Source organism: Kwoniella bestiolae, chromosome 4 (assembly GCF_000512585.2).
Source record: "Kwoniella bestiolae CBS 10118 chromosome 4, complete sequence".
NCBI classification, from domain to species: domain Eukaryota; kingdom Fungi; phylum Basidiomycota; class Tremellomycetes; order Tremellales; family Cryptococcaceae; genus Kwoniella; species Kwoniella bestiolae.
The window spans coordinates 1823270-1848416 of NC_089244.1; the positions used below are offsets into that span (position 1 = coordinate 1823270).

General features: G+C 47.0%; 9 protein-coding genes across 9 annotated transcripts; 4 read left to right on the forward strand and 5 right to left on the reverse strand.

The window, feature by feature from the left end:
• Window positions 1-934: 934 nt before the first annotated feature.
• I302_106262 (uncharacterized protein) lies at window positions 935-2670 on the reverse strand (the record flags this gene model as incomplete). Its single annotated transcript, XM_019192006.2, has 7 exons — window positions 935-1028; window positions 1197-1312; window positions 1442-1619; window positions 1870-2031; window positions 2206-2396; window positions 2484-2558; window positions 2626-2670. 7 exons carry the CDS (start codon window positions 2668-2670, stop codon window positions 935-937), a joined length of 861 nt encoding a protein of 286 aa, XP_019046636.2.
• A 511-nt stretch (window positions 2671-3181) lies between these two features.
• On the forward strand, window positions 3182-8489 carry I302_106263 (myosin-1; the record flags this gene model as incomplete). The annotated part of the gene is made up of 25 exons (XM_019192007.2): window positions 3182-3184; window positions 3248-3334; window positions 3399-3527; window positions 3581-3623; window positions 3710-4038; window positions 4117-4194; window positions 4255-4339; window positions 4397-4500; window positions 4572-4876; window positions 4938-5033; window positions 5087-5105; window positions 5163-5292; window positions 5353-5761; window positions 5831-6001; window positions 6063-6219; window positions 6294-6600; window positions 6687-6778; window positions 6833-6961; window positions 7025-7146; window positions 7204-7331; window positions 7385-7446; window positions 7499-7817; window positions 7909-7960; window positions 8029-8367; window positions 8453-8489. 25 exons carry the CDS (start codon window positions 3182-3184, stop codon window positions 8487-8489), a joined length of 3732 nt encoding a protein of 1243 aa, XP_019046637.2.
• A 1197-nt stretch (window positions 8490-9686) lies between these two features.
• I302_106264 (uncharacterized protein) lies at window positions 9687-10262 on the forward strand (the record flags this gene model as incomplete). Its single annotated transcript, XM_019192008.1, has 4 exons — window positions 9687-9718; window positions 9789-9845; window positions 9929-10022; window positions 10122-10262. 4 exons carry the CDS (start codon window positions 9687-9689, stop codon window positions 10260-10262), a joined length of 324 nt encoding a protein of 107 aa, XP_019046638.1.
• Window positions 10263-10816: 554 nt separating this feature from the next.
• On the forward strand, window positions 10817-11677 carry I302_106265 (uncharacterized protein; the record flags this gene model as incomplete). The annotated part of the gene is made up of 4 exons (XM_019192009.1): window positions 10817-11043; window positions 11121-11174; window positions 11308-11407; window positions 11537-11677. The coding sequence occupies 4 exons, from the start codon at window positions 10817-10819 to the stop codon at window positions 11675-11677; spliced, it is 522 nt and encodes a 173-aa protein (XP_019046639.1).
• A 513-nt stretch (window positions 11678-12190) lies between these two features.
• I302_106266 (mitochondrial 54S ribosomal protein mL40) lies at window positions 12191-12817 on the reverse strand (the record flags this gene model as incomplete). The annotated part of the gene is made up of 1 exon (XM_019192010.1): window positions 12191-12817. One exon carries the CDS (start codon window positions 12815-12817, stop codon window positions 12191-12193), a length of 627 nt encoding a protein of 208 aa, XP_019046640.1.
• A 524-nt stretch (window positions 12818-13341) lies between these two features.
• I302_106267 (uncharacterized protein) lies at window positions 13342-15174 on the reverse strand (the record flags this gene model as incomplete). The annotated part of the gene is made up of 9 exons (XM_019192011.1): window positions 13342-13365; window positions 13434-13499; window positions 13599-13909; window positions 14035-14151; window positions 14227-14266; window positions 14334-14395; window positions 14494-14599; window positions 14718-14888; window positions 15073-15174. The coding sequence occupies 9 exons, from the start codon at window positions 15172-15174 to the stop codon at window positions 13342-13344; spliced, it is 999 nt and encodes a 332-aa protein (XP_019046641.1).
• A 639-nt stretch (window positions 15175-15813) lies between these two features.
• Window positions 15814-17088, forward strand: I302_106268 (uncharacterized protein; the record flags this gene model as incomplete). Its single annotated transcript, XM_019192012.1, has 7 exons — window positions 15814-15881; window positions 15951-15970; window positions 16043-16149; window positions 16217-16326; window positions 16428-16624; window positions 16811-16866; window positions 16951-17088. 7 exons carry the CDS (start codon window positions 15814-15816, stop codon window positions 17086-17088), a joined length of 696 nt encoding a protein of 231 aa, XP_019046642.1.
• Window positions 17089-17470: 382 nt separating this feature from the next.
• Window positions 17471-21965, reverse strand: I302_106269 (uncharacterized protein; the record flags this gene model as incomplete). The annotated part of the gene is made up of 3 exons (XM_019192013.1): window positions 17471-18275; window positions 18358-20783; window positions 20853-21965. 3 exons carry the CDS (start codon window positions 21963-21965, stop codon window positions 17471-17473), a joined length of 4344 nt encoding a protein of 1447 aa, XP_019046643.1.
• Window positions 21966-22778: 813 nt separating this feature from the next.
• Window positions 22779-24729, reverse strand: I302_106270 (uncharacterized protein; the record flags this gene model as incomplete). Its single annotated transcript, XM_019192014.1, has 8 exons — window positions 22779-23343; window positions 23400-23460; window positions 23517-23539; window positions 23616-23792; window positions 23860-24107; window positions 24173-24297; window positions 24359-24390; window positions 24452-24729. The coding sequence occupies 8 exons, from the start codon at window positions 24727-24729 to the stop codon at window positions 22779-22781; spliced, it is 1509 nt and encodes a 502-aa protein (XP_019046644.1).
• Between the last annotated feature and the right edge of the window lie 418 nt (window positions 24730-25147).

Below are 25147 nucleotides of genomic sequence, written 5' to 3' on the forward strand. Positions count from 1 at the left end.
AGTCTAGTCATAAGTTGAAGTGAAGCACCAGGCTCCTAGACGTATGTACTCCAAATAGCACATGTACCAATTCACGTAAAGTTGATGAGTGAGATTGATATATAGATCTTCAGGTCCTGAGCCTACGCTTGACACTTACATATGCTGTTGACGAATGTCTCGTCGTGTCTGTGGTATGTACGTATTGGCAAGAGAGATCCGAAATTTCTGGACATGAAGGTCGATGTTACATGTGCTGCATAAACGTACGTACGTACATGGGCGATGATTCATGATCAAGATAAGGAACGAGGAGAATCATCCAAGTTGATTTACTGCATATCCACCATTTCGGGATGTTTGATCTAGATGCAGGCATGGAGATTGGTTGACAACCTCCGTGTGACTTTATATTATTGTCCAGGATCAACTTTGGCTTTCAGGTATCAATACATGAACTCCAGTGTAATCGAGAGTTCCGACAAGTAATGGAGTTCTTCGGAATGAGGGAGTGAGGAGTGAGAATCTAGGGCATTTACATCGCGTATGCTGAGGTGCGCTCGTGAGATCGACTGGTATGCGTTATACGCTCGGCTAACGGAGAAGCACGTTCGCTGATGGTGAGCCCCATATTGATATTGGCTCTCGGAATGCAGCAGCCATCGGAATGGGTATGCTCTGCGCTCGGCTGTGGACCTTTCACGACCCAGAATGACGATAGAGCAAGTGACTAATCTCGTGCAATCTGCGATCCTAGCGATACTGCCTGATGAAGATATTACATGCCATGGTACTGGTATTTCGAAGGTGGTATAAAAGGTGCTTCACTTCAGATGACTTAATAAGTTCGTACAGCGAGATCAAGAACGACCAAAAACATAATATGATTGGTATCTCGGAAGCGAAAAGGATACCATACAAGAGGGAAGATGCAAAGTATAAGTGTAATACCACTCTAATACGGCTTTTCGTTCCCTATCAGCCCTGTTGCTGCTATTGGTGGAGAGATTTTACCATGTCGACCTGAGGAGAAACCGTACAGGTAGTTTCTGAAACGCGAAGTGTGAGTCAGCACGGGCTTACATAATGGTACAGTCGTGAAAAAAGTATGGAGCAGGACTGGTCCACATTGTAGCATTCAAAGACCGGGATGATCCGAAAGGCCCAATTGTGTCTGAAGTGGAGTGATTGAGACAAGGAAAGGAAGTGGTTCTCACTTGTAGTAATCGTCGTTCAAGTTATTATCAAAGTAATTGGATCTTATCCTGAAGAACACAGCTGCTGTGAGAAGTGAATCTGATCCTGCTTGATGCTGGGGACCAATTCTTGTTACCTGATACATCATATAAGCAATAAAGTCAGCTATAGGCTCACACAAGATGACTGGTGTTTACGATCGCCGTTCTGCATGGTAGTTGACGTAGTCTGCCGATAGGTAGGGTTGCAAATCAAATGCACTCACGCCCAACGACTCTGCGATCTCCTGCAATCCACCCCTCAGCGTCTTCACAGACCTGACAACATGTTTTATATCGTAGATGCAGGGGAACCAGAGGAAGAGCAGGTTGAAGAAATCTGTTTCGTTGGCTGGAAGTGGTTCGCACGTGAGGATTTTCAGGAGGTAGCCGAAATCGTATCCCCTATGATCGAAAGTACGAAGAGTCAGTCAGGCCCTTCGTTGTTCAGATATAAGTAGATCGAAGGAAGGCAGTGTTCCCCGTTTAAGGGGTTGATTATCTGAAACTCGTCCGACCTTCACAGTGATCAAAACCCCATATGGGTTCGACTACCTTATTGCAGTGGGGGGTTCCGACCCGTTTTCGGAATGGGGATTCGATGTTGTGATGGAAGGCAACATGAAGGATTATTTAAAAAGACTCGCAAACTCACGAGTGGAAAGAAACCCATTTGATATTATCGAACAATACCAATCCAGACGTTATCAACAATTCTCCAAAATACTCTACATCTATCCCTTCCTCCTCGTTCCGCTTGAAGTCGATGCCTGAGTTCTTGAGGAGGTCTATCGAGTCTGGCGCGTACATATCGTCTCTATGTTTATGAAGATAGTATGAAGTTAGCAAACCCATCTATCTAGCGTGGTCCTACAGCGTTGTAATCCATTCTCGACATGGCAATCTCAGGCCCATCTATCGTGATGGCAAATTGCCCGTATAAGGGAGATTGGCCCACTCCTCAGGCTGATTGGTATAGGACGGTACTCACGAAAGGTTGAAAGCAAAGTTGAACTGCCAAGTAGAAATCTCCGGTGAATTCCCATGTTCGTCACACAACGTTATACCCAGTTGTATTATCTTGAGCATATCGACATTACATCGCATAGTTTGGAAATGATAGTCTGATCCAGTCTTGAAGTTCCCTATTGGTCTTGCTACTATCCCTGGGAATTCTGTATCCTATGAGTTGACCGATCGCTTGTCAGCTCTGCCTGCGTTTGCATATGACACCAGAAGCTGAGCTGACTGTGCTAGAGGACTACGCACCATAGATATGAATGGATACTGATCCACGGCTGCTCGAAGTGCTGCGAACTCTGTCTCGAGGTTATCTGCCCATACCTATTCATACGAGCACGATCAGCATGCCCACCCCCTTTCATTGCTAAGATGTTGTGCTTCAACACACCTCGTGTATCCCCGGATCTCCCCTTGATGGTCTTAATGTTGTCATATTGGCTGCGAGACGGTGATGAGCATGTATAAGAATGATAACGGGTGATATAAGCTGAATGAATGATGATCAAAATGCAGAAGGTGAAGTTAGAAAGACAAAAGATGGAGGTTGGTTGTGTTGGAGAAACCCATGTGCTATGAGCCAAAACAACGTGCAATCGGTGTTATTACCGGAATTAGAATACCATTACAACTATATCCTAATAATCATTACCTTTCTCATGTGCGGATGGAATGCTCATTAGGAACAAATTGTATTCGATTGGGATATACCCTGAATCCCACATTACGAGTCTGAGCAACAGCGTCATCACAACCATTTGTACAACGATAAACACAGCATCCTCCCTTCCCTCTGCAATTGATATATTCATACTCATATTCATAACCACTGCATCCTATTCCCACTAATCAAGCAGCAACATCGTGAAAACGCCTACTTCCGACAGTCTACCGTTGGCATTGAAGCACCGTATCAGGATCGGTGAATAGGCTGTGAAGCGCTCAAGATGGTTTGTCCGCTCGTGTCTCACGAATTCTTGATCTCCTCGCTGATACCTGTTATTCGATCTTAGGCTATCTCAAAGAAAGCAGGGAAGAAAGGAGTCAGTGGACTACTAGGCGGAGGGGGAGGTGCCGCCAAGTCGCAGAAGGTTCAGAAGGTCAGTTGAGCATTCTAAGCTACGTACTGCGAGTCGAGATGACTGATTATGAGGAATGGTACAGGCCGATTGGAGTGAGGGTTTCAAGAAGAAGAAAGCAGCCGGTGTACCAGATATGACACTCCTCAGTACGATTACCAATGAAGCGATCAATGATAACCTCAAACAGCGATTCAACAATCAAGAGATCTACGTAAGCTATCACTCGAGACTTTTGGATGTTGTAAGCTGATAAGAGGTGTTTAGACGTATATCGCACATGTGTTGATCTCTGTCAATCCCTTCCGAGGTATGTTCTATACCTTCTCCTCCAAATATCCCCCTGATACGCATAGATAGCAGATAGCTGATCGATGGATTCATCGGATATTGTAGATCTCGGAATATACACCACTGAAATCCTTAACTCCTATCGAGGCAAGAATCGACTAGAGATGACCCCCCACGTATTCGCCATAGCTGAATCAGCGTACTATCGAATGACTACCGAAAAGGAAAACCAATGTGTGATCATCTCTGGAGAGTCCGGTGCGGGGAAGACAGAGGCAGCCAAGCGGATCATGCAGTATATCGCTGCTGTGTCAGGTGGAGAGGGGTCAAGTGGTGGGATCGAGAATGTCAAGGAGATGGTGCTGGCGACGAATCCTCTGTTGGAAAGTTTTGGATGTGCGAAGACATTGAGGAATGATAATTCAAGTAGACATGTGAGTCTACCCGAGTCTGAATTATCCGTCCAATCAACAACAGTGGGAATTGACAATATCAATTCTGGTACGACGTAGGGTAAATATCTAGAAATCATGTTCAATGGCCTGGGTCAACCTGTTGGTGCTCAGATTACCAACTATCTATTGGAAAAGGTGAGCTAGCGTTATGATGCCTCGCCGAAACATGCTGAGCTCATACTGCTTGATGTGTAGAACCGAGTAGTTGGGCAAATAGACGATGAAAGGGATTTCCACATCTTCTACCAGTTCACCAAGGGAGCAAGCGCGGAGCAGAAGGGTAAGTTGTATATATCCAAATATATAGAGGAGTGTTTTGCTGATCTCGTTATTGCAGAGGCCTTCGGATTACAAGGACCTGAAGCTTACGCCTATACAAGTAGAAGTGGATGTTTAGATGTCAAGAGTATAAATGATGTGTCGGATTTCCAGGAGACGATCGTACGTGCTATCCAGCTCTCGGTTCGTTCCGCACATCTTGGATTGAAGCCGACTTTGCTGATTTGATTCAGCGCGCAATGCAAATCATCGGTCTATCATCCGACGAGCAAAACTCCATCTTCCGTGTACTCGCTACTATCCTCTGGCTAGGAAACGTAGAGTTTGTGGAAGGGGATGACGGGAACGCCGCAATCGCCGATACGGGAGTGACTGATTTTGCTGGTTACTTGATGGAGGTCGATCCTCAGCAGCTACAAAAGGTGTTGATGACGAGGATAATGGAGACCCAGCGTGGTGGAAGAAGAGGAAGTGTCTATGAAGTACCGCAGAATGTCGCTCAGGCAAGTTCGGGTAGAGATGCCTTGGCTAAAGCTTTGTGAGTCAGCTGGCAATCATGAAGCCTAGCATCGAAGTAGCTGACAATTCAATTGCGACAGATACAACAACCTCTTTGAATGGATTGTCAGTCGAGTCAATGTCTCGATGAAGCCTCATCAGAATCCTGATTATGTGATTGGTGTTTTGGATATCTAGTAAGCTATTTGATACACCAATACTTCAGCTTGCTGACTTTTCTCCATCATAGTGGTTTCGAGATCTTCCAAGTAAGCTTCGAAAATTTTGGTCTAACGGAAAAGTCAGCAGCTGATACGTGATCGCAGGACAACAGCTTTGAACAGCTCTGTATCAACTATGTCAATGAGAAGTTACAACAGATCTTCATTGAACTCACGCTCAAAGCTGAACAGGAAGAATACGTCAGAGAACAAATCAAGTGGACCCCCATCAAATGTAAGCTATCAGGCCGGTTCTGGCTAAGAACGAACAACAGCTGACAGACGTCCCACTCAGTCTTCGACAACGCTGTGGTGTGTTCGCTGATCGAGGACAAACGACCTGCCGGTATCTTCGCTACTCTGAACGATGCTACCGCGACTGCCCACGCCGATCCATCAGCAGCGGACAACTCCTTCATCCAACGTTCAAACATGCTAGCCTCCAACCCTAACTTCGAAGCAAGAGGGAACAAATTCTTGATCAAACACTATGCGGGTGATGTGCTTTACAATGTAGCTGGAATGACAGACAAGAACAAGGATACCTTGATCAAGGATATCTTGGATCTTATCGAAGGTTCAAAGGACACTTTCTTGCATACTCTGTTCCCAGAGAAGGTCGACCACTCCAACAAGAAGCGACCACCTACTGCGGGCGATAAGATCAAAGCTTCGGCTAATGCCTTGGTGGAAAACCTTATGAGGTCAGTCCGTCTGAATTTTTATGTGTCTTCCTATTGTACTGTGGAGCTGATATGATCGTTTTCTGATAGGTGTCAACCACATTACATCCGAACCATCAAGCCCAATCAGCATAGGTCGCCTACAGAGTATGATGATAAAGCCATCCTGCATCAGATCAAATATCTAGGTTTACAAGAAAACATCAGAGTTCGAAGAGCAGGTTTTGCTTATCGAGCTGAATTTTCGAAGATGATACAGCGGTTAGTTGGCATCCCGGAGATATCCCACCGACTCTCTAACTGACGATCTGGTTGACCGCAGATTCTACTTGCTCTCTCCCGCTACTTCGTACGCTGGTGACTATATTTGGGACGGAGATGATCGATCGGGTTGTGAGAGGATCTTGATGGATGCTAAGATCTCGAAAGATGAGTGGCAGATGGGTGTCACCAAGGCTTTCATCAAAAATCCTGAGACTGTAAGTTGCGGATCACTTGCTCCCTCCTCTATCTCCAAGAGGTCGAAGCGACTGACAATCTCATCACTCCCTAGTTGTTCTACCTCGAAGGCGAACGAGACCGATACTGGCACACCATGGCTTCCCGAATCCAGAGGGCTTGGCGAGCATACGTGCGAAGAAAGGTAGAAGCCGCTATCAAAATTCAACGATTCTGGAGGAACCAGAAGGAGTCGCTCGTGTATGCTAGAAAGAGGGATTACGGACATGAGGTCTTGGCTGGAAGAAAGGAGAGGCGAAGATTTAGTTTGTTGGGTATGAGGAAGTTCATGGGCGATTATCTCGATGTGGGAGGGACTAGTCCACAGGGTGAGATGTTGAGGAATGCCGCTCAAATTGGTCGTAAGTGTTCTTCCAATGCTCCGCTATGGGAAGTATCGACTGCTAGAGATTGGCAGAACGTTGACGTCTATATTTGTGTACCATAGCCGCGGAAACTGTACATTTCAGTTCAAGAGCAGAATTGCTGGTATCCAAACTTGGTAGATCTAGTAAACTTAGTCCTAGGTTCTTGATCATTGTAAGTGAAGGCTCTGATGTGTTCCGAAGATGAGCTGATCAGGACGTATGGTAGACGGATAAAGCGGTATACTTTGTTGTTTCTGCTGCTAAGGATGGCCGCGTGACTACGAGTTTGGAGAGGAAGATTCCCCTTGTTACTATAAAGACCATCTCTATGACCAATCTCAGGGACGACTTTGTGGTAAGTCTTGAGTTTTCGTCCTAATAATGTGACCGAACACTAATTGACCCGGTAATCCTTTAGGCACTCAATCTACCGCCATGTGAGGAAGGTGATCCGATCTTTACTTGCGCTTTCAAGACGGAAATGATGTGTGTCATCCTGACTCTCACGGGAGGTAATATGAATGTCAGCATTGGTCCAACGTGAGTATTATTCACGGATCCAACTTCGTCTTCTGTGCTGAATCGATGTATGAGCAGTATCGAATACCTTAAAAAGAAGGATAAGAAGGCTCAGATAGTCGCGAAGAAGGATGAGGCAGTCAGAGGAGAAGCTGTCTATAAGAGTCATACGATCGCTGTCGGATCTGGAGAAGCAGCTTCGAGTGGTGAGTATCAGCTGATTACCGTCCGCAGTGGATCGAACTGACCCTCGGAGTAGTGTCGAACCCCATGCCTCCGAGAAAGCCTAAAGCCAAAAAGGCTGCTAAGGCTGCGCCGTCTGTAAGTAGTTTCTATAGTAACATCGTCGAACCAGTCTAACGTTCAATTGCAGAGCCGACCCACAAATCGACCAACAGCAAAGACATTACCAGGAGCTACTAAACCTTCCGCACCCGCTGCTATGGCTTCTATGCCCTCTGCACCTACTGCGACGAGAGCCACTCCAGCTGCGGTCAAACCTTCCGTTGCGACCGGTGCAGCCCGCGCGCCACCCTCGATACCTGGCCGAGGTGCTCCTCCACCCCCTCCACCGCCACCTGTTGCGCCTGCTAAAGAGATGTATAAGGCTTTGTACGCTTTCGCTGGTCAGCCCGGTGAGATCAGCTTGGTGAAGGGTGAGGAGGTTGAGGTGAAGGAGAAGGATGATAATGGTGAGTAAAATAGCTCCTGCGATGTTCCATTTATGGTAGATACTTGACCAGGATATGGATCAGTGAGCTGAGCTGACTTGGCATCTTACAGGATGGTGGATGGTAGTCAAGAACGGTCAGGAAGGATGGGCACCATCGAATTAGTGTGTACTAACTCTCCTTTCCAATAGACCCGGTGATCTTCACTGACTAGATTGTACATTTGTCTTAGTCTCAAACTAATTGAATCGGCTCCTCCACCTCCACCACCCCCTCCTCCAGCTGCCAGACGTGCGCCGCCAGCAGCCCCCGCGCTGAACGGTTCAGCCTCGTCCACTCCTCCGACCTCCCGACCATCCTCTACGATAGGTAACAAGCCAGCCCTGGCACCAGCTATAAAGCCTAAACCGGCGATTCCTGCCAAACCCTCCGTGGGCGCTAAACCGGCAGGTCTGGGTGGTAAACCCCCCGTACCTTCCGCTCCGAAGATCCAACCCAGCGGAGCAGGGAAGAAACCTGGTCAGGTGGCTCAACCGCAGGCTCAGGGTGGTCAGTTGGATTTGGCTGCTGTGTGAGTGTTGTTGCTGTATCATCTCACATAGAGCCCGGTCTGAGACTTGGATGATATTTTGCTGATATGTGGTCTGTATTGGTAGTTTCGCAAAGAGAGCTCAGCAGGCTCGAGGGGAGTGATTGAATTAGTGAAAGATTGAATGTATTTTGAATGGAAAGATAACATGAAGTAGATATTGTAGAGTTGATTAGGGTACAGGTCTATGGAAGTTTGGCAAATTGAGTATTTGTAACGTAACATAACGGATCAGACACAATTCAGATCTGGTTCAGTTGATATAGATATAGGTATACCTCGGATGCATTTTCTAGCGACGATACTGTGCGAGTACCGCCTTGCTATAGGGTTGTATTATGGGATGTGGTAAGAATGCGCCAAAGCCACTTTACCAAATTGCGGGAGATGTGGTTTATCAATCGGACAGATTCCGTTGAGAGCATGAATGAATTGTATGTCTCACGACTTTCCGTTAGACATGCTACTCGTTTTGCCGCTCGCTCATCAACTCAGAACGAACTGTGGGAATAAATCACATACTACTGATTGATGTTCTCACCCTATGCGCGTGTTGGAGTCACCTCCACGTCGGACTCCGACTCCGAGCCAAGGTCCGAGGGTGCATAGTGGAGCAGGGAGTGAGGGATGAAGGGGTACTAGCAGTGGTTGGGAATGTCACTCCGAGGTATCGGATGCAGTGCAAGGCAGGGTGTCGTCTCGAGATGACGTATTGATGACGATTATTCTGTGGTTGTGCCTGATTGACAAGGATACAGTTATGATGTGTTTGAATTAAAGTGTGGCTGTGAATGGGAAACACACTACTGTGCTTGACTTTTGCGTTAGAGTTGTCTTTGCTTGGCTCGGCTTAGGGTTTATCACAGTGAGACTGCTCGTGGTAATGGAGAATGCAAGAACTGCGGAAAGGAGAGGAAGTGCCGAGAATAGACAGACAATCCTTGCGTGTAGGGTATCAGGTGATTCAATTGTTCTGTCTGTCTTTGTTTGTCTTTGTATTTGGTAGAAAGGCTGTCACCTGACTACGGGTACGTTACAAAATTATATCATCATCAGGGGAGATTATGTCATTGATAAACACTATCATGACATGGCTTGTTGCATTGGTATATATATGAAAGGAAGATACGAATACTCCTTCCCTTTGTCTAAGATTCGTACTACGTTCGAACATTTATCATATATCAGTCCCTCGGACCACAACAGAGCCTCTCTTCATTCAACTATCATCCCTTGCTCTCACTCGAATATAATCATATCTCCCATCACTGCTCCAAGTCATATCATAAATCAACACCAACATGAACACCTACACTCCTGATACCGCTTCTTCGTGAGTGACCTCTTCCCGTCCAAGCTTGTTGTACACATGTTCCGAGCTGATAGACTTGTTCCATTTTTAGCTACGGGACCCCTTCTCCCTCATCTTCGTATAGAAGGTTCTCTGACGAATCACCGTCGTGAGTGCGCACTCTTAGGCTCTTGTTACCACCCACCCAGCAACGTTGCTTGTGCCCAAAGCGCTGACTCATCCTCGCCGCAGACCCCTGCCTCAATACGCATTATCATCCGATTTGTGCCACCTGGTAGAAGAACCAGGAATGAACGTTGTGATAGCTCGTAAAGTCGCGAAACTGGTAAGTGGCCTCTATTCATTCAACTTCCTCAATTATAGACGCTTTGGAGTCTCGTTGGGTATCGAATGTATGCTGACTCATCACGGCCAAATGATATAGCAAGACTCCCTACCCAACCTCTCACCTGAGAACCTCCGCCAAGCTAAGGCAGATATGATGTACCTCCTCACGATACTTGATGGGGAAGGCGGAGAGGTCGCTCAATGTAAAGCTGGGGCGGTGTTCAGTGCGCCTGTATAGCTGCATGTATAGGGAGATTCGGAGTTGTTGGTTATGTACTGTATGTTATAGTTTTCTTGTACTAAGTTACTTTAGTTTGATACACGATTGATATAGTTTAACGACATGATATGAGTATGATATTATCCACAAGTGTGGTCTAATTGAGTCTGAGTGTACTCTAAAATTGACTCACTGACCCTCTAATCGTACTGATGAGGAGTGTTTGATACCCTCCTTTGATACACACAAGTCGAGCTATCACTCACAGACGTCATACTCCCTTCCTTTGCCCAACTCAAACTCTAAACTTTTGATGCTAGAACCGTTGTTCACTATCTATCTTCCTCTTTCCTCTCTCCTTACTATCTATCCATTCACGAATCATCATACCCAAAGACTAGATCATCGCTCTTTTCATTCAACCGAGGTCATCGTCATTCTTACTCACCAACCCAACAGCGTAGATACCGGAGTAGAAGACACAAAAAGGTGAGTCAGCCCACACCGACATTCTGAACACCTCCTTAGCCCGAAAGAGAAAAACAAATCATCGTCAGTATACTAACACCAACATGGGATTCGACCTAGAAAGAGAAGATACCTTGTTCACACACATAACTCCCAGACCCGACGAAATGCCGAATAGCCATCAAAACTCTTTCAACGGTTCTTACCCTTCTCAGATAGAGGATCAGACGAGGTTACGAGAGCTGGATGAGGCGGATCAAGCGATGCAGAAGAGCAAGATTAATGAGAATGGGACAGCCAATGGGGAGAACAAGGATACGCATATTCTGGCGTGAGTAATCTCATTCCTGCTTGATGGATTTCTCAGCGAGCCAATTGAGATACTGAAAGTGATGCTATGAATCACAGCGGCACATTCGACTTTTCATTGCCCAACGCTCATGTTCAAGGTACTGCACCACCGTGAGTGGACAGACAGTCTTCCCCCATACCTCATGGGAACGATCGTCTCGTCCACGTCCACCGGGACATTGCTTTCGTTGTCGGATCACACCGATCATGCTTAAAAAAGCTGAGATTTCGTCTCCTCTTACAGCCTCACAGCCAGACCATATCAACTTTCCAAGGGATACTCGCACTTGGTCGAATCGCCCGAGAAGTACAGAGAAGTAATTGCGGAGAAGTTGGGTAATCTGGTGAGTACTTCTCTTCTCACATCCCAAACACGCAAAGATGGCCAATCATCCGATGCACCCCCGGTCAATGCCTGTATCTCGTTTTCACTCGGTACCTGTGCCAAGTACAAAGCTGATATTCGTTATAAGCAATCCACCTTGTCGCAGCTCGGTTCAGACGATCTCAGACAAGCCAAAGCTGATATAGTCTACCTCAAGTCGATTCTGGATGATGAAGGGGTGGATATCGCTCAGATCAAGGCGGGGGCAAATTGGGCTAGTCGAGAGTAGGAGATGGACAATGGAGAGATGGAAAGTGAACGAGTGATAGCCGTGTCGAGGTTTTCAAGGTTGACTGTTATGATTATGATTGAAATTACGACAAGACTGTTAATGATTCGACGAGGATTATGAGTGTACTTTGAAGAAATGAGATGACGATAAGTTGGAGATGGTTTATACTGTTTCATGCATAGTTGTGTATACCTAAGTTTTCGCGGGAGTACAAGGTATTTTGCATTTTGACGAATGAGGATACCTATCAAGACGGGAAGAAGTAAAATCAGCTTCAACTTATTTCCTACTTCATCAAGTCAAGATGAGATGATTGTCAAAGGTTCCATAGATTGACGATAGGTATATTAAATATCTTGACCCCATTCCCATTCTCTTTCCCATTCCAACAAAGTACACCCCATAAAACATAGAAACAACTCTCGTTCGCAGGATAAGAGAACCCCCCCCCCCCCCCCCCGAAACAACAACACTGTAGCTATACAAGCCACAATCTCCAACCCAACTCACCTAATACCCAGGTCTAACCCACTCATACCCCCACCCCTTCCCCCTACTCTCAACAGGCACCCAGGCCTCCCTAGGAAACAATCCCGGAATTCTCGTCTCCTTCCATCTCTGCTCGACACTCTTCTTCCCTCTATGATTCCGCTCTTCGGCAGTTCGCTCAGCCTGTCTAGTCTCGGACGTGGCAATCTCATATACCCTCCTATGATAGATCCCACCCTTCTTCTCACCACTTTCTACCCCACCATTAGCCGGGTTGGTGATGTATTCCAACTCGTTACATGCTTCGACCATAGCATCGAACTTCGCCTGTAAAGCCTTTTGACGGGTGATTCGAAGGCCGCGTTGATGGAGTTGCCATGCCCTTTCGATAGTTTCGTGCACTTCCTCCGAGGGGATTACGCTCTGAAGACGGTTCAGGTGGTCGGGGTGGTATGTACCAGTAGGTGAGGAGGATGTGGGAGAGTATGAGTCTTGTGGGTAAAGGACTGAACGAATTATGTCGGATCGGGAGTCTGTAGGGACGTGTAGGGCTGGGGGACCGCCGGAGATGGAAGATTTGGCGGCGTAGGTACGGGTGAAGTTACGGGGGAGTGGTAGAATGGATCGAAGGGTCGGTCGGATGGACATGATGGTGATGGTGAGTTGGGGAAGGTGGTACGAAGAGATTTCTTTGGAATTTAGCGCTCTGTGTACGGGTGAGGCGCGAGCGAGGGGGTTGGATTTGGATGAGGCTGAATATGCGATGGCTCGATACTGGGCGCAAGGCGGATGTATATGAGGTTTCGTGAATTAGATGAAGATTGAACTTATCATATTGGACAAGGAGGATCTACCAAAACATCTCGAAGCGTGCTCTAGCTGGTTTGGCGAAAAAACGGAAACATATGGTGGGCGGAGATCGCCTCCAATCTCCGCTTGCTCGTACCTTCACTTTCGAGATCAGGTTTAGCACGATCAGTAGTAGGGGTGTCCAATCTACTAAACTTAACTCAGTGCGTACAGTACGACAATGGTAATGGGCAAGGGAAAAAAATGATGATGCATATCGGTTTGCTTCATACTAGATGTTAGCACGATACCGGTCATGACATCCTCCGCCTCAACTACTAGATGGGCATCACTTTCTGTTTCTGCTACATTTCATTTCCCCTTTACTCGGTTACCTCGAGAACGATCTGCACAGATACCCAAAAGAAGTCAGCTTCTTCCACCAGTGCCGAAAGACTGAGTCAAGTAGACTCACCTTCCCGCTGTTCTTGTTCCCTTCCATATCCTTATGAGCCTGAATGACGTCTGTCCAAGGGTAGGTCTAAAACGATTATGGAGATCAGCCAGTCAATATCATCTACTATTGACCATGAGAAGAAGACGATGGAGACATTCTGTTCCATCCGTTGCACCAACTCACCTTATAAATCTTAACCTTCAAATCCCCCTTCAGAATCCCAGGCAACACCCTCCCCTTAAACACCTCCAACAAATCATGCTGATACTCCGCCTTCCTCGATCTCAAGGTACTTCCCTTGATGGTCAACCTCTTACCCAGAATTGGAGCGAGGTTGGCTCCCTCAGGGAACGCAGCACCAGACATGAAAGCGAGGTATAGCATCCGACCATCTAGGTTGAGGGACGAGATATTCTGGTTCCAGTATTGTTTGCCTATGAAATCTACTATTAGGTCTACGCCCTGTGCGTGCTTTTTCAGCTCTTCGGCGAAATCTGATTGTGGTTATCATGTCAGCTTGGTGGCATTACTTTACTCTACCGGTCTGTGCAGTCGCGATACATGGGATGGAGGGAAAGGATACATGGATAGATGATTGAAAGTAATCCGATCTGCTCACCTTGAGTCTTGTAGTTGAAGACATGTAATCTATCGCTGTGACCCAACTGTTTCAGGAACTCCACTTTCTCGTCTGATCCGCAGGTGGTGAATACCTTTCCAGCTTTGATAACGTGTACTATAACACCTCACGAGATAAGCTGAAGTCACAATTCCTTGTTCGAGAGGTCGCGGCGAGGGGAACAAAGCTTACAAGCAATTTGGATCGCTGCGATACCGACACCAGAAGCACCCTATGCACAATCACCTGTCAGCTTGTCATACGATCTTACGTATTGCACAGCTGGGTCTAGAACCTACCGCATGAATCAAAACATTTTGACCCTCTTTCAAGGGAGTCTCAACCATCAAAGCTTGAGTGGCTATCACATACACCGTCCATCAGCTATAGGCCATCATGCCGCAGCGGAGGGGAGGGGGTCTTGCTAGCTGAAGAAGGTACAAGGTACAAATTACTGACCTGTCATCCATACTTCTGGTATACCGGCAGCTTCGACCCAATCGAATTCCTTGGGTTTGGGAAGTAACATCGTCTCGGGATTGACGATGTATTGAGCGTATGCTCCCTAGTGACATTCCGTTTGTTAGATTTGAAAGTTCGGTAGCAGGTGACGATGGATTTGTGGCCTGGATTTATACTTCCGATATATTACGGGACGGTAAGGGAGCAAGAACAGGACTCACCCCATAAGCCAACCCATACACCTCATCTCCCTCTTTGTACACTTTCGCCCCCTCACCCAGCTTATCCACTACACCTGAGAACTCTACTCCCAAGATGGTCTTGGACGCTTGAGGAGGTAGAGGGTATTTACCCTCTCTTTGAAGGATGTCCATACGGTTCAGACCGAATGCCTAGTACGTCATACGTCAGTCCCTGTTATCATTGGGCGAATAGGTGACGAGCACGACGCCTCATCTATAATCACTCGGTGGGATGATATTGGAATGGTGGAAAAGAGATGACATTCACCTTGACCTATCAGATGAGTTATTTAGTAAGTTTATGATATCCTCTATGAGCAATCGTTCGGCTCACCTTGACTGACACCTCTCCCTTCCCAGGCTCAGGCGTCTCCTCTTCTCCCATATACAAATTGTCCGCTGGACCTTTCCCATCCTTGATCAATACACATTTCATCTTGGGCGGTATTTGATTGAGCTTCAGTAAAGTGGTGCTAAACGACCTCGTCGGGAATCTCGAATACAGCGGTATCGGCTGAGGGCGATAGGTGAATCTAGCTGATGCTGAGGCTAAAGTTCGCGCAGGTAGAAATGAAGATGATGAAATGTTACGGATGATGGTCGATGATCTTCTACAGGCCATTAGAACAGATTATAATGAATGTATACGAGGGTCACAGTGAAGTATGGTCTTATGAACTCGTAGCGCTGTAGTATGACGGTCTTCAATCCCCGTATAAACTAACCACGAGTACATGTACTCTCTTGGTCATCACATGTACTCTCTTGGTCATCATTTATTCATCACCATCAAGCGACAGAGGTGGAGGTATCATCGCTATGCCTAGCTGAAATCCAACCATCAGCGGAGATCGCCGACAATCGTTTTGTTTTATCCCGAGGTATATCCGAATGATGAGGTCATTACCAGTAGAGTACTCGTAGTTGTCGATTGATTCGATTCGATCGTGGTTTAGACGTGTTCCACTGTACTACTATAGTACTTTTGGATGTCGATTTCTCTCTTTGCTACCTTTCACAAGCATACCCCTTAGACTTTCCTTCATAGACTACATAGACGATAGAGCTTCTCAAAATGTCACGAAAGTCCAAAGCTACCTCCAAAAGATTACATCTTACAAGACATGCTCAGGCAGAACACAAGTGGGTCTGGTGTTACTTCGCCCTCTTGTATGATAGGGATCTGTGCTAATGTCGTTTGACAACCTACAGTGTCGCTTCAGATTATACCAGTATGTCTACTACCGTCATCCTCCGTCGTTGAAGAAGGGGAAGAAGCATTATGCTAATCATATACCGCACAGTCGCCGACGCTCCACTCACCCAATTGGGTCAAAAGCAATCACGCGAGTTGAACGACCTCACCAAAGATACTTTCCAGAAGACCGCAGAATTACTAGTATCTTCTCCTGTGAGCTTTGTGTCCAACCTCCCACCCTTGTGGCAGTGGAGTAAGCTTATAGTTTATGGCCTGGTAGCTTAGAAGACCCATGGAGACGATGTTGATTGGTTATCCATCTTTGAAAGAGCGTTTGGACAAGGAAGGGAAACCTGTCATCTTGTTGGATACATTACAGGAAGTAGGACCGTGAGTCGTTTCTCCCCCTTCATGGGTATTGTGAGCATATGACACGATGCCTGGGTGGAGCGCGATAACGCATGAAGCTTATCGTCATGACGTTCTCATAGATACGCCTGCGACACACCCACTTACCCTATATCCAAGCTCAAATCCTCAAACAACGGTATCTTTTCGGAATTGGATTTCTCCACTTTATCAGAAGATTACCACACAAAGGAAGGTATTTACGCGCCTGAGAATGGTAGTGAGCGAGCTAAGCAGGTCAGACATTGGTTGAGGGATAGAGAGGAGAGCGAGATTGTTGGTGAGTTGTCTGGTTTCGAATGGATAAACATGGAGGAGGAGGCCACCGGGTCTCGCAAGCAGAGGACCAATGTCAAATCTGTTTCAGCGATGGTGGAATAGACGGAAGACAGCATACATGAGACTCAGTCTCGTGAACGTGCTATTGAACTGACAGTGAAGCTGATATACTGCGTTTATCATGCAGTCGTCGCTCACGGTGATATCTTGCGATACTTGGTAGACAACCAGCAGTCCAGTAGAGTAAGTATATCCTCAGTCACTCTATAGATCAGAGGTTGTAGTGTCAGCAGAAAATGCTGATGAACGCGCTCGTCACACCCTTAGCCATGGGACAACGCCGAAGTCAAAGTATTCACGTTCGCCTCAGAGGACGACGAGAACGCCTCGCTAGTTGAAGTGGATACTCACGCGGAACCTAAAGATGCGACCGATGAGCCGACGAGTGCAGAAATGAGGAACTGATTGGTCCGGGAATAGATACAGAGATAGATTGATGCAAGGTACTAGAAATCTGGTCATTCTGGGTGGTAAATGTGACGACATGTCAAGTTGGAGGATCAGATGTAGGCTCTTATTGCTGCTTCTTATCTATGAAATTAGAACGTAGATGATATATACATGTATAGATCTGTTAGTTTGGCAGGATCGATAAACCAGAATAAGCAGAATCACAGTGATGGTATGATTTGAGCTAGCCAACGATAGCTGTAATGAGAGATGAGCCTTCGTTCGCAATTGACATCGGGGTTCATCATTATTATTATAACAGGGTACAAACAATATTTCTATCCGAAACATCCTTCTCATTTGACAATCAACATTGAAATGCAAGCAGCCCTACAGACTACCCCTCAATACTCTTCCTCCCAATATCCCTAACCCTTTCCCTCTCATCACTCACGAACCCCCTAATCTTCTGCTCCAGCCTGGCGAGATGCTCGTTCTCGCCCACTTCATCTCGCCATTCCAATACTTTCCTCAACCTCTCACCTCCGCTCGTTCCGCTGTCCACTAGGACTTCAGTCTCTGAATGGGAGACCTCATCCCTCGCCAGGAGATCATCCAGCACACCGTGCGTCTGCGATGAATTAGCATTGGCGGAAGTCGTGGTAGGATTGACTTCGGGATTGTAATCGCTCGATGAAATCCCGTTTTTCTTACCTATCGATCTGTTCCTAATAGAGGCCTTGAGCGATAATCCGAATTTAGAGTTGGAATTGGCCTTGACAGGTTCAGGCGATTTGGAATTTGATCGTAGAGTGAATATACTTGATCTAGCAGATAGACTCCTATTCTTATCATTCGTCGAACCGTCGTATTTCCCTCTTTGGGTATCCCGCACAGAGTTAAACGGTTCCTTGAGTTGTTCCATTTCGTTTTCGTTTTGAGGTGTGGTTAGATCAAACGTCTTGATTCGATCGTTGTAGCTTAATGGACTGGAAATAGGAATGGGCTGGCTGATCTGTCTTATACCTAGCTTATTACTCTTGTTTCCCCCATCTTCAGCTTTAACCTTAACCTTGGACTTGGAAGAAGACCCCGATCGTTTGGTCAGTTCCGTGATGGAGAAGCAGGAAGGCAGTCCTTTACCCTGTAGTCTACGTGTTTGCGTGGGTTTCTCAAATAACGTAGAAGCGTTGTTGGAATAACTATCAAAAGTCCAAGGTGGATATCAGCGATCACCCAATTCCCTTTTGTTCTGGATTTCGACCATCGAAGAACGGAACTTACAAGCTAGGAGCGGAAATCATACTTTCCTCTTTCCCCACTGTGCCCAACGTCCTACCGACCCCTCTCCCACTTTCACCCTCATCCCAATCCTGCATCATCACAGCCCTAAGATTCAGACTACTCTCCAGACTATTCTGGGTATTCAACATACTCTCGCCTATCCCCCTAAACCCTTCGGAGTGAGTACTGACCGTCGAGTCCCGTATATTAGGAGCCGATAACAATTGATCAGGAATGGCTAGTCTACTTTTAGATCCAGACGATACCACCCTCGGTACGGTGTTCTGTCCGATCCCAACCGCAGCTTCGTATTCACCCAGTTTGTTCAGACTCGACGAGTTGGATATAGAGATACTCAATGCCTCCTGTAAGACCGACTCCCGCCATTTCTTATCTGCGTTCCGACCCTTCTCCCGAGCTTGCTCCTCGTACTCTGGTGACAATGCTCTCTGTCTTCTCCTGGTCCCTCCATTGGAAGCTTCAAGAGGACTAGAAATCTTCATCTTCAGTTCCTCTTTCGCTCGAGGGGAAGGCGATCTTTCCCTTCTGGTATCGCTATACCCACTTGTACTTTCGCGATTCTGGGGCTGGTGTTGGTGGTCTTTATCGAATGCCTGAGATAAAGATCTGGCCACAAAGCCATCTTTCCCGAAGATGATTCTCAGGGAGTTACTGGCTGATAAGAAAGGGGAGGATTTGTTGGATCTCAGAGTATGAGGTTGCGTCTTCGTTTCGCCTCGTTGGTTCGCCATGGAGATCGAACGTGAAGGTGAGTTGTCGGGTAGAGGTTCGATAGCGTCCGAGGGAGAGCACAGCGAGAAAGTAGTCAAGGGTCGAGTTTTGAATCTCATTGAGTACGTTGATGAGATTCTCTCAGTACCGTAATGTCGTCCCTCATGATGTTGCGGGGGGGTGTCGTGGTTTTCTGATATTTTGGAGAATCGCCTGGTGGTGGATCGGATCGAAGCGGATTTGAGTAAACCTCCGAAAGAAGTCGAGGTGGATGGTTCAGAAGGTAAAGTATGATTATTGATATTCGAAGTGTGTTGATGAGAAGCATCAGCTTTGAGGTTCGCAGAGGTGTATGCACGCTTCATTATACCCTGTCCGAGGGATTTACTAGATCGCAAGGAAGGCTTTTTGGACACGTCAGGCGTGGGTGTAGGTGAGGGTTTAAGGTGAGACGAAGGGATATAAAATCGATTCTGAGCCAATAATAACGATCTTCTAGGTATCCTCTGACCACCAGTCGAAGAAGGGGAATCTGTATCTTTCGAATGTGGATCCAATAAAGCGGGTCTGGGAAGTACACCGTGATTCTGCGGTGTAGGAGGTGTAATTACTGCTTCAACCATTGGACTGGATATTCTACGTCCAGTCTCGGTGAGATCTATTGCTTCTTCCAGTAATGATCCGGGCAAAGAAACGGGTGTTCCTACAGGTGAGAATCCCAGACCTACGGTCGAAGGAGCAAGGATAGATAATTCACTATCGCTCTCGTTGAATGCTGGATGGAGGGGTCTTCCAACTATCCGAATGACCTTTTCTCCCTTTAGATTGTTAGTAGTGGTAGTGCTGTGGTCGTATTCCGAGGTGGTAGGTGTCGAAGCGGGGAATATGGAAGTTTCTGCTGATCTGGGTGAAGCGAGGTCCATCTCGATAGTGGTCGAAGATCCATTCTGATGGTGAGGGTGATACCTGCTTCCGAGGTCTATCGATAATTCGCCTGTATATCCTGACGAAGTATATTCCTGGCCATATGGGATATACCCGCCTTTCATGAGTGATGGAGTTGGTAGAGGGGGCGCCTCGTCTAGACCCCTAATGGATTTGGTAGTAGTAAGAGACTGTGATCTAGGTCTAGTCTTTCGTCCTGGTCCCGACTCAACACCGTCTTTCTTCCGTAACGAGACGGACCGTTTAATCGACGCTATCCTCCCTCCCATACTCCAATTAGACCTCTGCTCGTAATCCTCCTGAGCTCTGAGCTTGGCAGAATCAAATGTACCCAGTCCCTTCCTCGTATCTCCCCTTTGCATAGCAACGGAAAGTGGGAATACCATACTTGCTCTCTTCCCCCATGTACCCTTGCGACTTTGACTTCTGGATATCGAGCTGGCGCTTGAACCCGCTGGACTATAATCCAAGTGTGAGTAGGACGGACTGGGGATGACCACCGAGAGGGAGAGTGGATCCCCCAAGTCTGGTGCAGGCAGTAAGGGTGATTTTCTGGGATCGGCAGGTGGCGACGGTGCAGGTCGTGGTGAAGTTAGTGATTGACTTCGTCGTCGTTGTTGGATGACGGTAATAGGTGGGACGTAGGGTTTCTGATGGGGTGCTCTGATCCCTGTACGAGTGATGTTGGTAGATGTTTTGGTGTTGGTGCGCGGCGAGGTAGGATCGATAGGATCATTTCCATGGGAAGGCTATCGTCATTCAACACTGTGAGTCTTTTTGCAGCTCACTGGCTTACTGGCTTCGGAAGGGAGACTCACCCGACTACCGATCTCCCATCCTCTCCTCTCACGTCTATTCTCAATCTCCTTCAGTATTATACTTTCCCGTCTTTTCATGACGACACCGATATTCCCCTCGTAGTTCTCCCTCAAGCCGACCTTATGCTTCCTTCCCAAGTCGACCATACCAGGTTGTCTCCTCAGTGTACCCATCATATCTGCGTCGGGTCCAACGTCGTAATACCCCTTGGAGTAGTCTCTAGCCTCGTCCGAAAGCGAAGGATAAGGTTTCGATATATCTGATTTCTTGACACCCCCAGCGGATGGATGTGGGATAAGCGATTGAGCTTGAACCTTTTTAGGTTGATTTCGCGAGTTCTCTTTGTCACCTCCCTGACCGAGAGTCGGAGTAGGCAGAGACCGCTTGTTCTTCAGTCCTGGTGTCTCACGATGAGGTTGTAGGGTATCTGAGCCGTTGGCGTTGACGTTGTTACGATGTTTGATAGAATTCCCTCTAGATAGCGATTGACCCCTTTTCAACGGTTTACCATCCCCTTGACCGGTCGTTCTGGTGATATTATCCAGACTTGGATGGATGACGGACTGTGAGGTGGAAAGGTGTATTCCGTTCTTGGTATCGCTACTGGGGAACAAATAATGTATCGTACCAGTTGACGGAGAAGCCAAGACGATCTTAGGTGTAACTACCGTACTGTTCGTACCAGTACCAGGTAAAGGTGATCCACCAGCCGATAAAACCTGTGAAGGAGGTCTGGACGATCCTGATCCCGAAACAGAGTTTGTAGTGATAGTATTGTTATTATGGTTTGCTGTTGGATAGATGGGAGCGGGCGAAGTGATCTGAGAACCGAAAGGGTCAATCTGCGATGGTGATCCAGGTGTGGGACTATTGTTTTGTAACCCTGGTGCTGATGCTGCACGGTTACCTATCGCTGTCACGCCAGAATTCACATCATGATGGCTGTAACTGATGGGCCATGACGCCAGCTCCCTAAGCGGGGTGGATATGGAAGATTTGGATATGCCTTGTTGATGATTTGGTGTAGCTGGGGTGGGAGAGTGTTTCTCGGTATGAGTGATGTTGGCGCATTGGTGAAACAAGGTCGTCGATGATCGTTGTGATTTCACCATGATGAAAAATCAAATGATTACGCTTTGATCTGCGTTTTCGTTTTGATGTGTTTGATCGTGATGTTTCGGATGGACACTAAGGCACAAAGGGACTAGAGGGGGCGCAATGATCGCTACTGTGCGCTCATAGTCATTGCATTTCTCATCAGCTCAGGCATCTTACGCAACAGTTCCTGAAATCTTGTGCTATGCATAAGTAAGTCGGGTGAACGAGACAGAGCATACGTACAGTCAGATCAAACCAATTGACAGTTAACGGATCACTCGGTCAGAGCGAATATACACCACTGATACAGTCCAACACCTTTTAATTCGGATGAGTCGGATCAATTCCAGGGTTTTTGGGTCTGTCGACCAAGGGTAAACTGAATAGTAAAATTGATTAAAGATAGTGGGAGAATGGTGAGACCTTTCTTTTGATTTGTTTATTCCTTATACATGTTTATCGACTGCATATAGATCACCATGGCAATCGAATATGCAAGGGCGGGTAAGCTTATCGTACTTGTCATTCAGTTGAGCGCTAGGAGGGAACGCCACATTCGCCACTTGCATTTGCATTTGCAACGGGGCTGGGAGATGGAGTCATGTGGATTGTCAGAGCACTAGGTGAGCTATGCATACCAGCGAAACCATGCACAATGAAGTCACTGTGAGCTCCTGTGAATGCCAATTTAACGCTTCGCAGACCACCACTGTAACAAAAACCTTTCATTTAGAATAATACCTCTTCCCATCTACCCGAATACGCGAAAAATCCCCTACGCCAGTAGAAGTTCCGATCCGATTCGTACCCGTATATGTACTGTAAACCTAAAGCCTATTGACAGTGACTGGTGTCGTATCTTCTATCCGTTTCTTCTCAGCCTCCTGAATTTCCTGTTCCAGTTCCTCTTGCGCTTGTATATCCGCAGGGATGCGATCAGGAGTAGTATTCACCAAGATCGTCGTAGGGATGATGGTCAATCCCATCAGAGCGAAAGTCACGCAGAACCCAATGAGAGGACTAGTCTTGATCCTAGTGTTCATGCCGTACGATATCGCCTGTCCCACAGCTTCGATACATCTGAAAGCAGCACCGTTACGTACATTCATTTGGGCGTCGGTGGCGAATGACGATAATAACCAGTACATGTATGATTGCGATAATGGTCCGGTAGTTTGTACGAAGAAGTACGGTAAGAAGGCTGAGGGGTATAGCGAATCGATCCAATCGATCTTACCGGGGTTGCGCCTGTTGAATTTCTTTTGCATGATTATTGTCCATATGTATACTCCCGTATTGAGGATGAGCACCGTAGCTAGACCTAGTTGAGCGCGTCGTCGTTGGCTTACGCCTTTCATATCGAGGATGAACCCTAGTCCGAAGCAACCCACACTACGAGCAGGATCAGCTATTGACACCGAGCTGATACCATTTGTGAGAGCACTTACATGCAGAAGAACGGGGAAATGAGTGACGATAGCGCTCTGGCTCGAACGCTGAAGTAGGTCGCTGAGCAGTGTGTCAGCTTAGGAAGACGCTCAAGACACCGAAAATGTGCGACTTACCTAAGTAAGTACTCCATGTTCCTCTATAGCACAAATGGTCGCGAATACAGGTCCATCAGCCCACTGGCCTATATGGAAGAGGCAGAGAAGGGGACTCACGAATAGAAGAAAGACCAGAGCGCCCAAGGAATAGCCAGTAAGATCAATTTAGAGGTGAAAGTCCTCTTGATCAAGCTAAACTCTTTTCGTGTAGAAAGCTTTTCTGCTACTCTGACTCTCGTACCATCCGATCGAACCACGTTGTGAAGGGGAGTGATGAGCCAGGCAAAGGGGAATCTACAATTACAGCCCTTTCAGTCGGCACAGATGAACCAGAAGTCTAGGGGGAAGAGACAAGACTCACGCAAGACTTTCGATCACAATGAATGCAATGTATGTATCGGGTGTAACACCTCCTTTCTGACCTGCTACGTGGTTCTTCGACAGATTGATGGCACCTCCTATCAATTGACCTAGGTTTCTAGCTACGATCCATAAAGCCAGGTACTTCCCCCTCGCACCACTGGGAGCGATGGACATGATCGTACCGGATTCGGCGACATACCAACATCCACTACCTGTACCAGTGATGAATGCGCCGAGAATAAGGAACTGCGAACGTGAACAAGTTCTATCAGCCGTGCACGCCAAGTCTGTTTGGAGAGATGGTTGCTCACCCATTGATTGCCAAATTTGCTATTACAGTAGTACGAGGCGCCACGAATGGGGAAAGACATCGCTCCGATGACCAAGGCCCATTTGGTGCCCAAGCGATTGACAAGGGGTCCACCGAGAAGACACACTGTACATGCACGGTTGGCCTCTCACGTGTATCAGGCGGAAGGTCATATCATTGCACGTACCAGTAGCCAAACAGGAATAGCTGATTGCGGTCCTGTATGTGTACTCTTGCCTGTTCAGCATAACGCTCATCCCAGTCAATCAGGGCCACTTACGCAATATTAGACGTTTGAGGCGTTGCTAGACCTCCTCCTCCAAGACCTGCCAAGGCATCGCCCATAGCTGGACCGCAGAAGGCTTGCACGCTCATGAGCAACATCTGGGTAAGACTGTGGTGATGGATTCGTTTCCATTTTGGAGTTTCCTTTTTATAAGCTACCGCGTCGAAGTCATCTGCCACGTTCTTCTCCCCTTGGTGGATGTTGGTGACTCGAAGGGCATCGTCGTTACCGCCTGCTCGGGTATTGGGAGGGGCAGTATCGAGTTCTGCCATCTTTGCTTTCTCTGTGCCTCTATCAAGGTGTCCGCAAGTAGGCGTCTTCAAGAGGCAGCATGAATGGGTCTGCATCTAGGTAGGTTCATGAATTTGTAAATCCCATGCCACAATATATACTGACAGAGAGATCATCTCGGTGATCAGGAAGGCTAGATAAGCTTCACTAAGCCGGACCGAAACGCTATGAGGTGAGATTTCGTGATGTTGAAATGAAATATCTTGATAACGCTTCATGACGTGATGACGAATTGAGGCGTCGAGATAAGCTTCATTAGGGCTGAAAGAACCCACGACAGTTTGTAAGTGAGACAGATAGACAAAAATAGACATGGAGTGACATGAAGGAAGATATGACGAATCCCGTAAACACGGACCGCCTTGAGCGCAACCTATCGCAGCGTGTGAGACAGCAGAG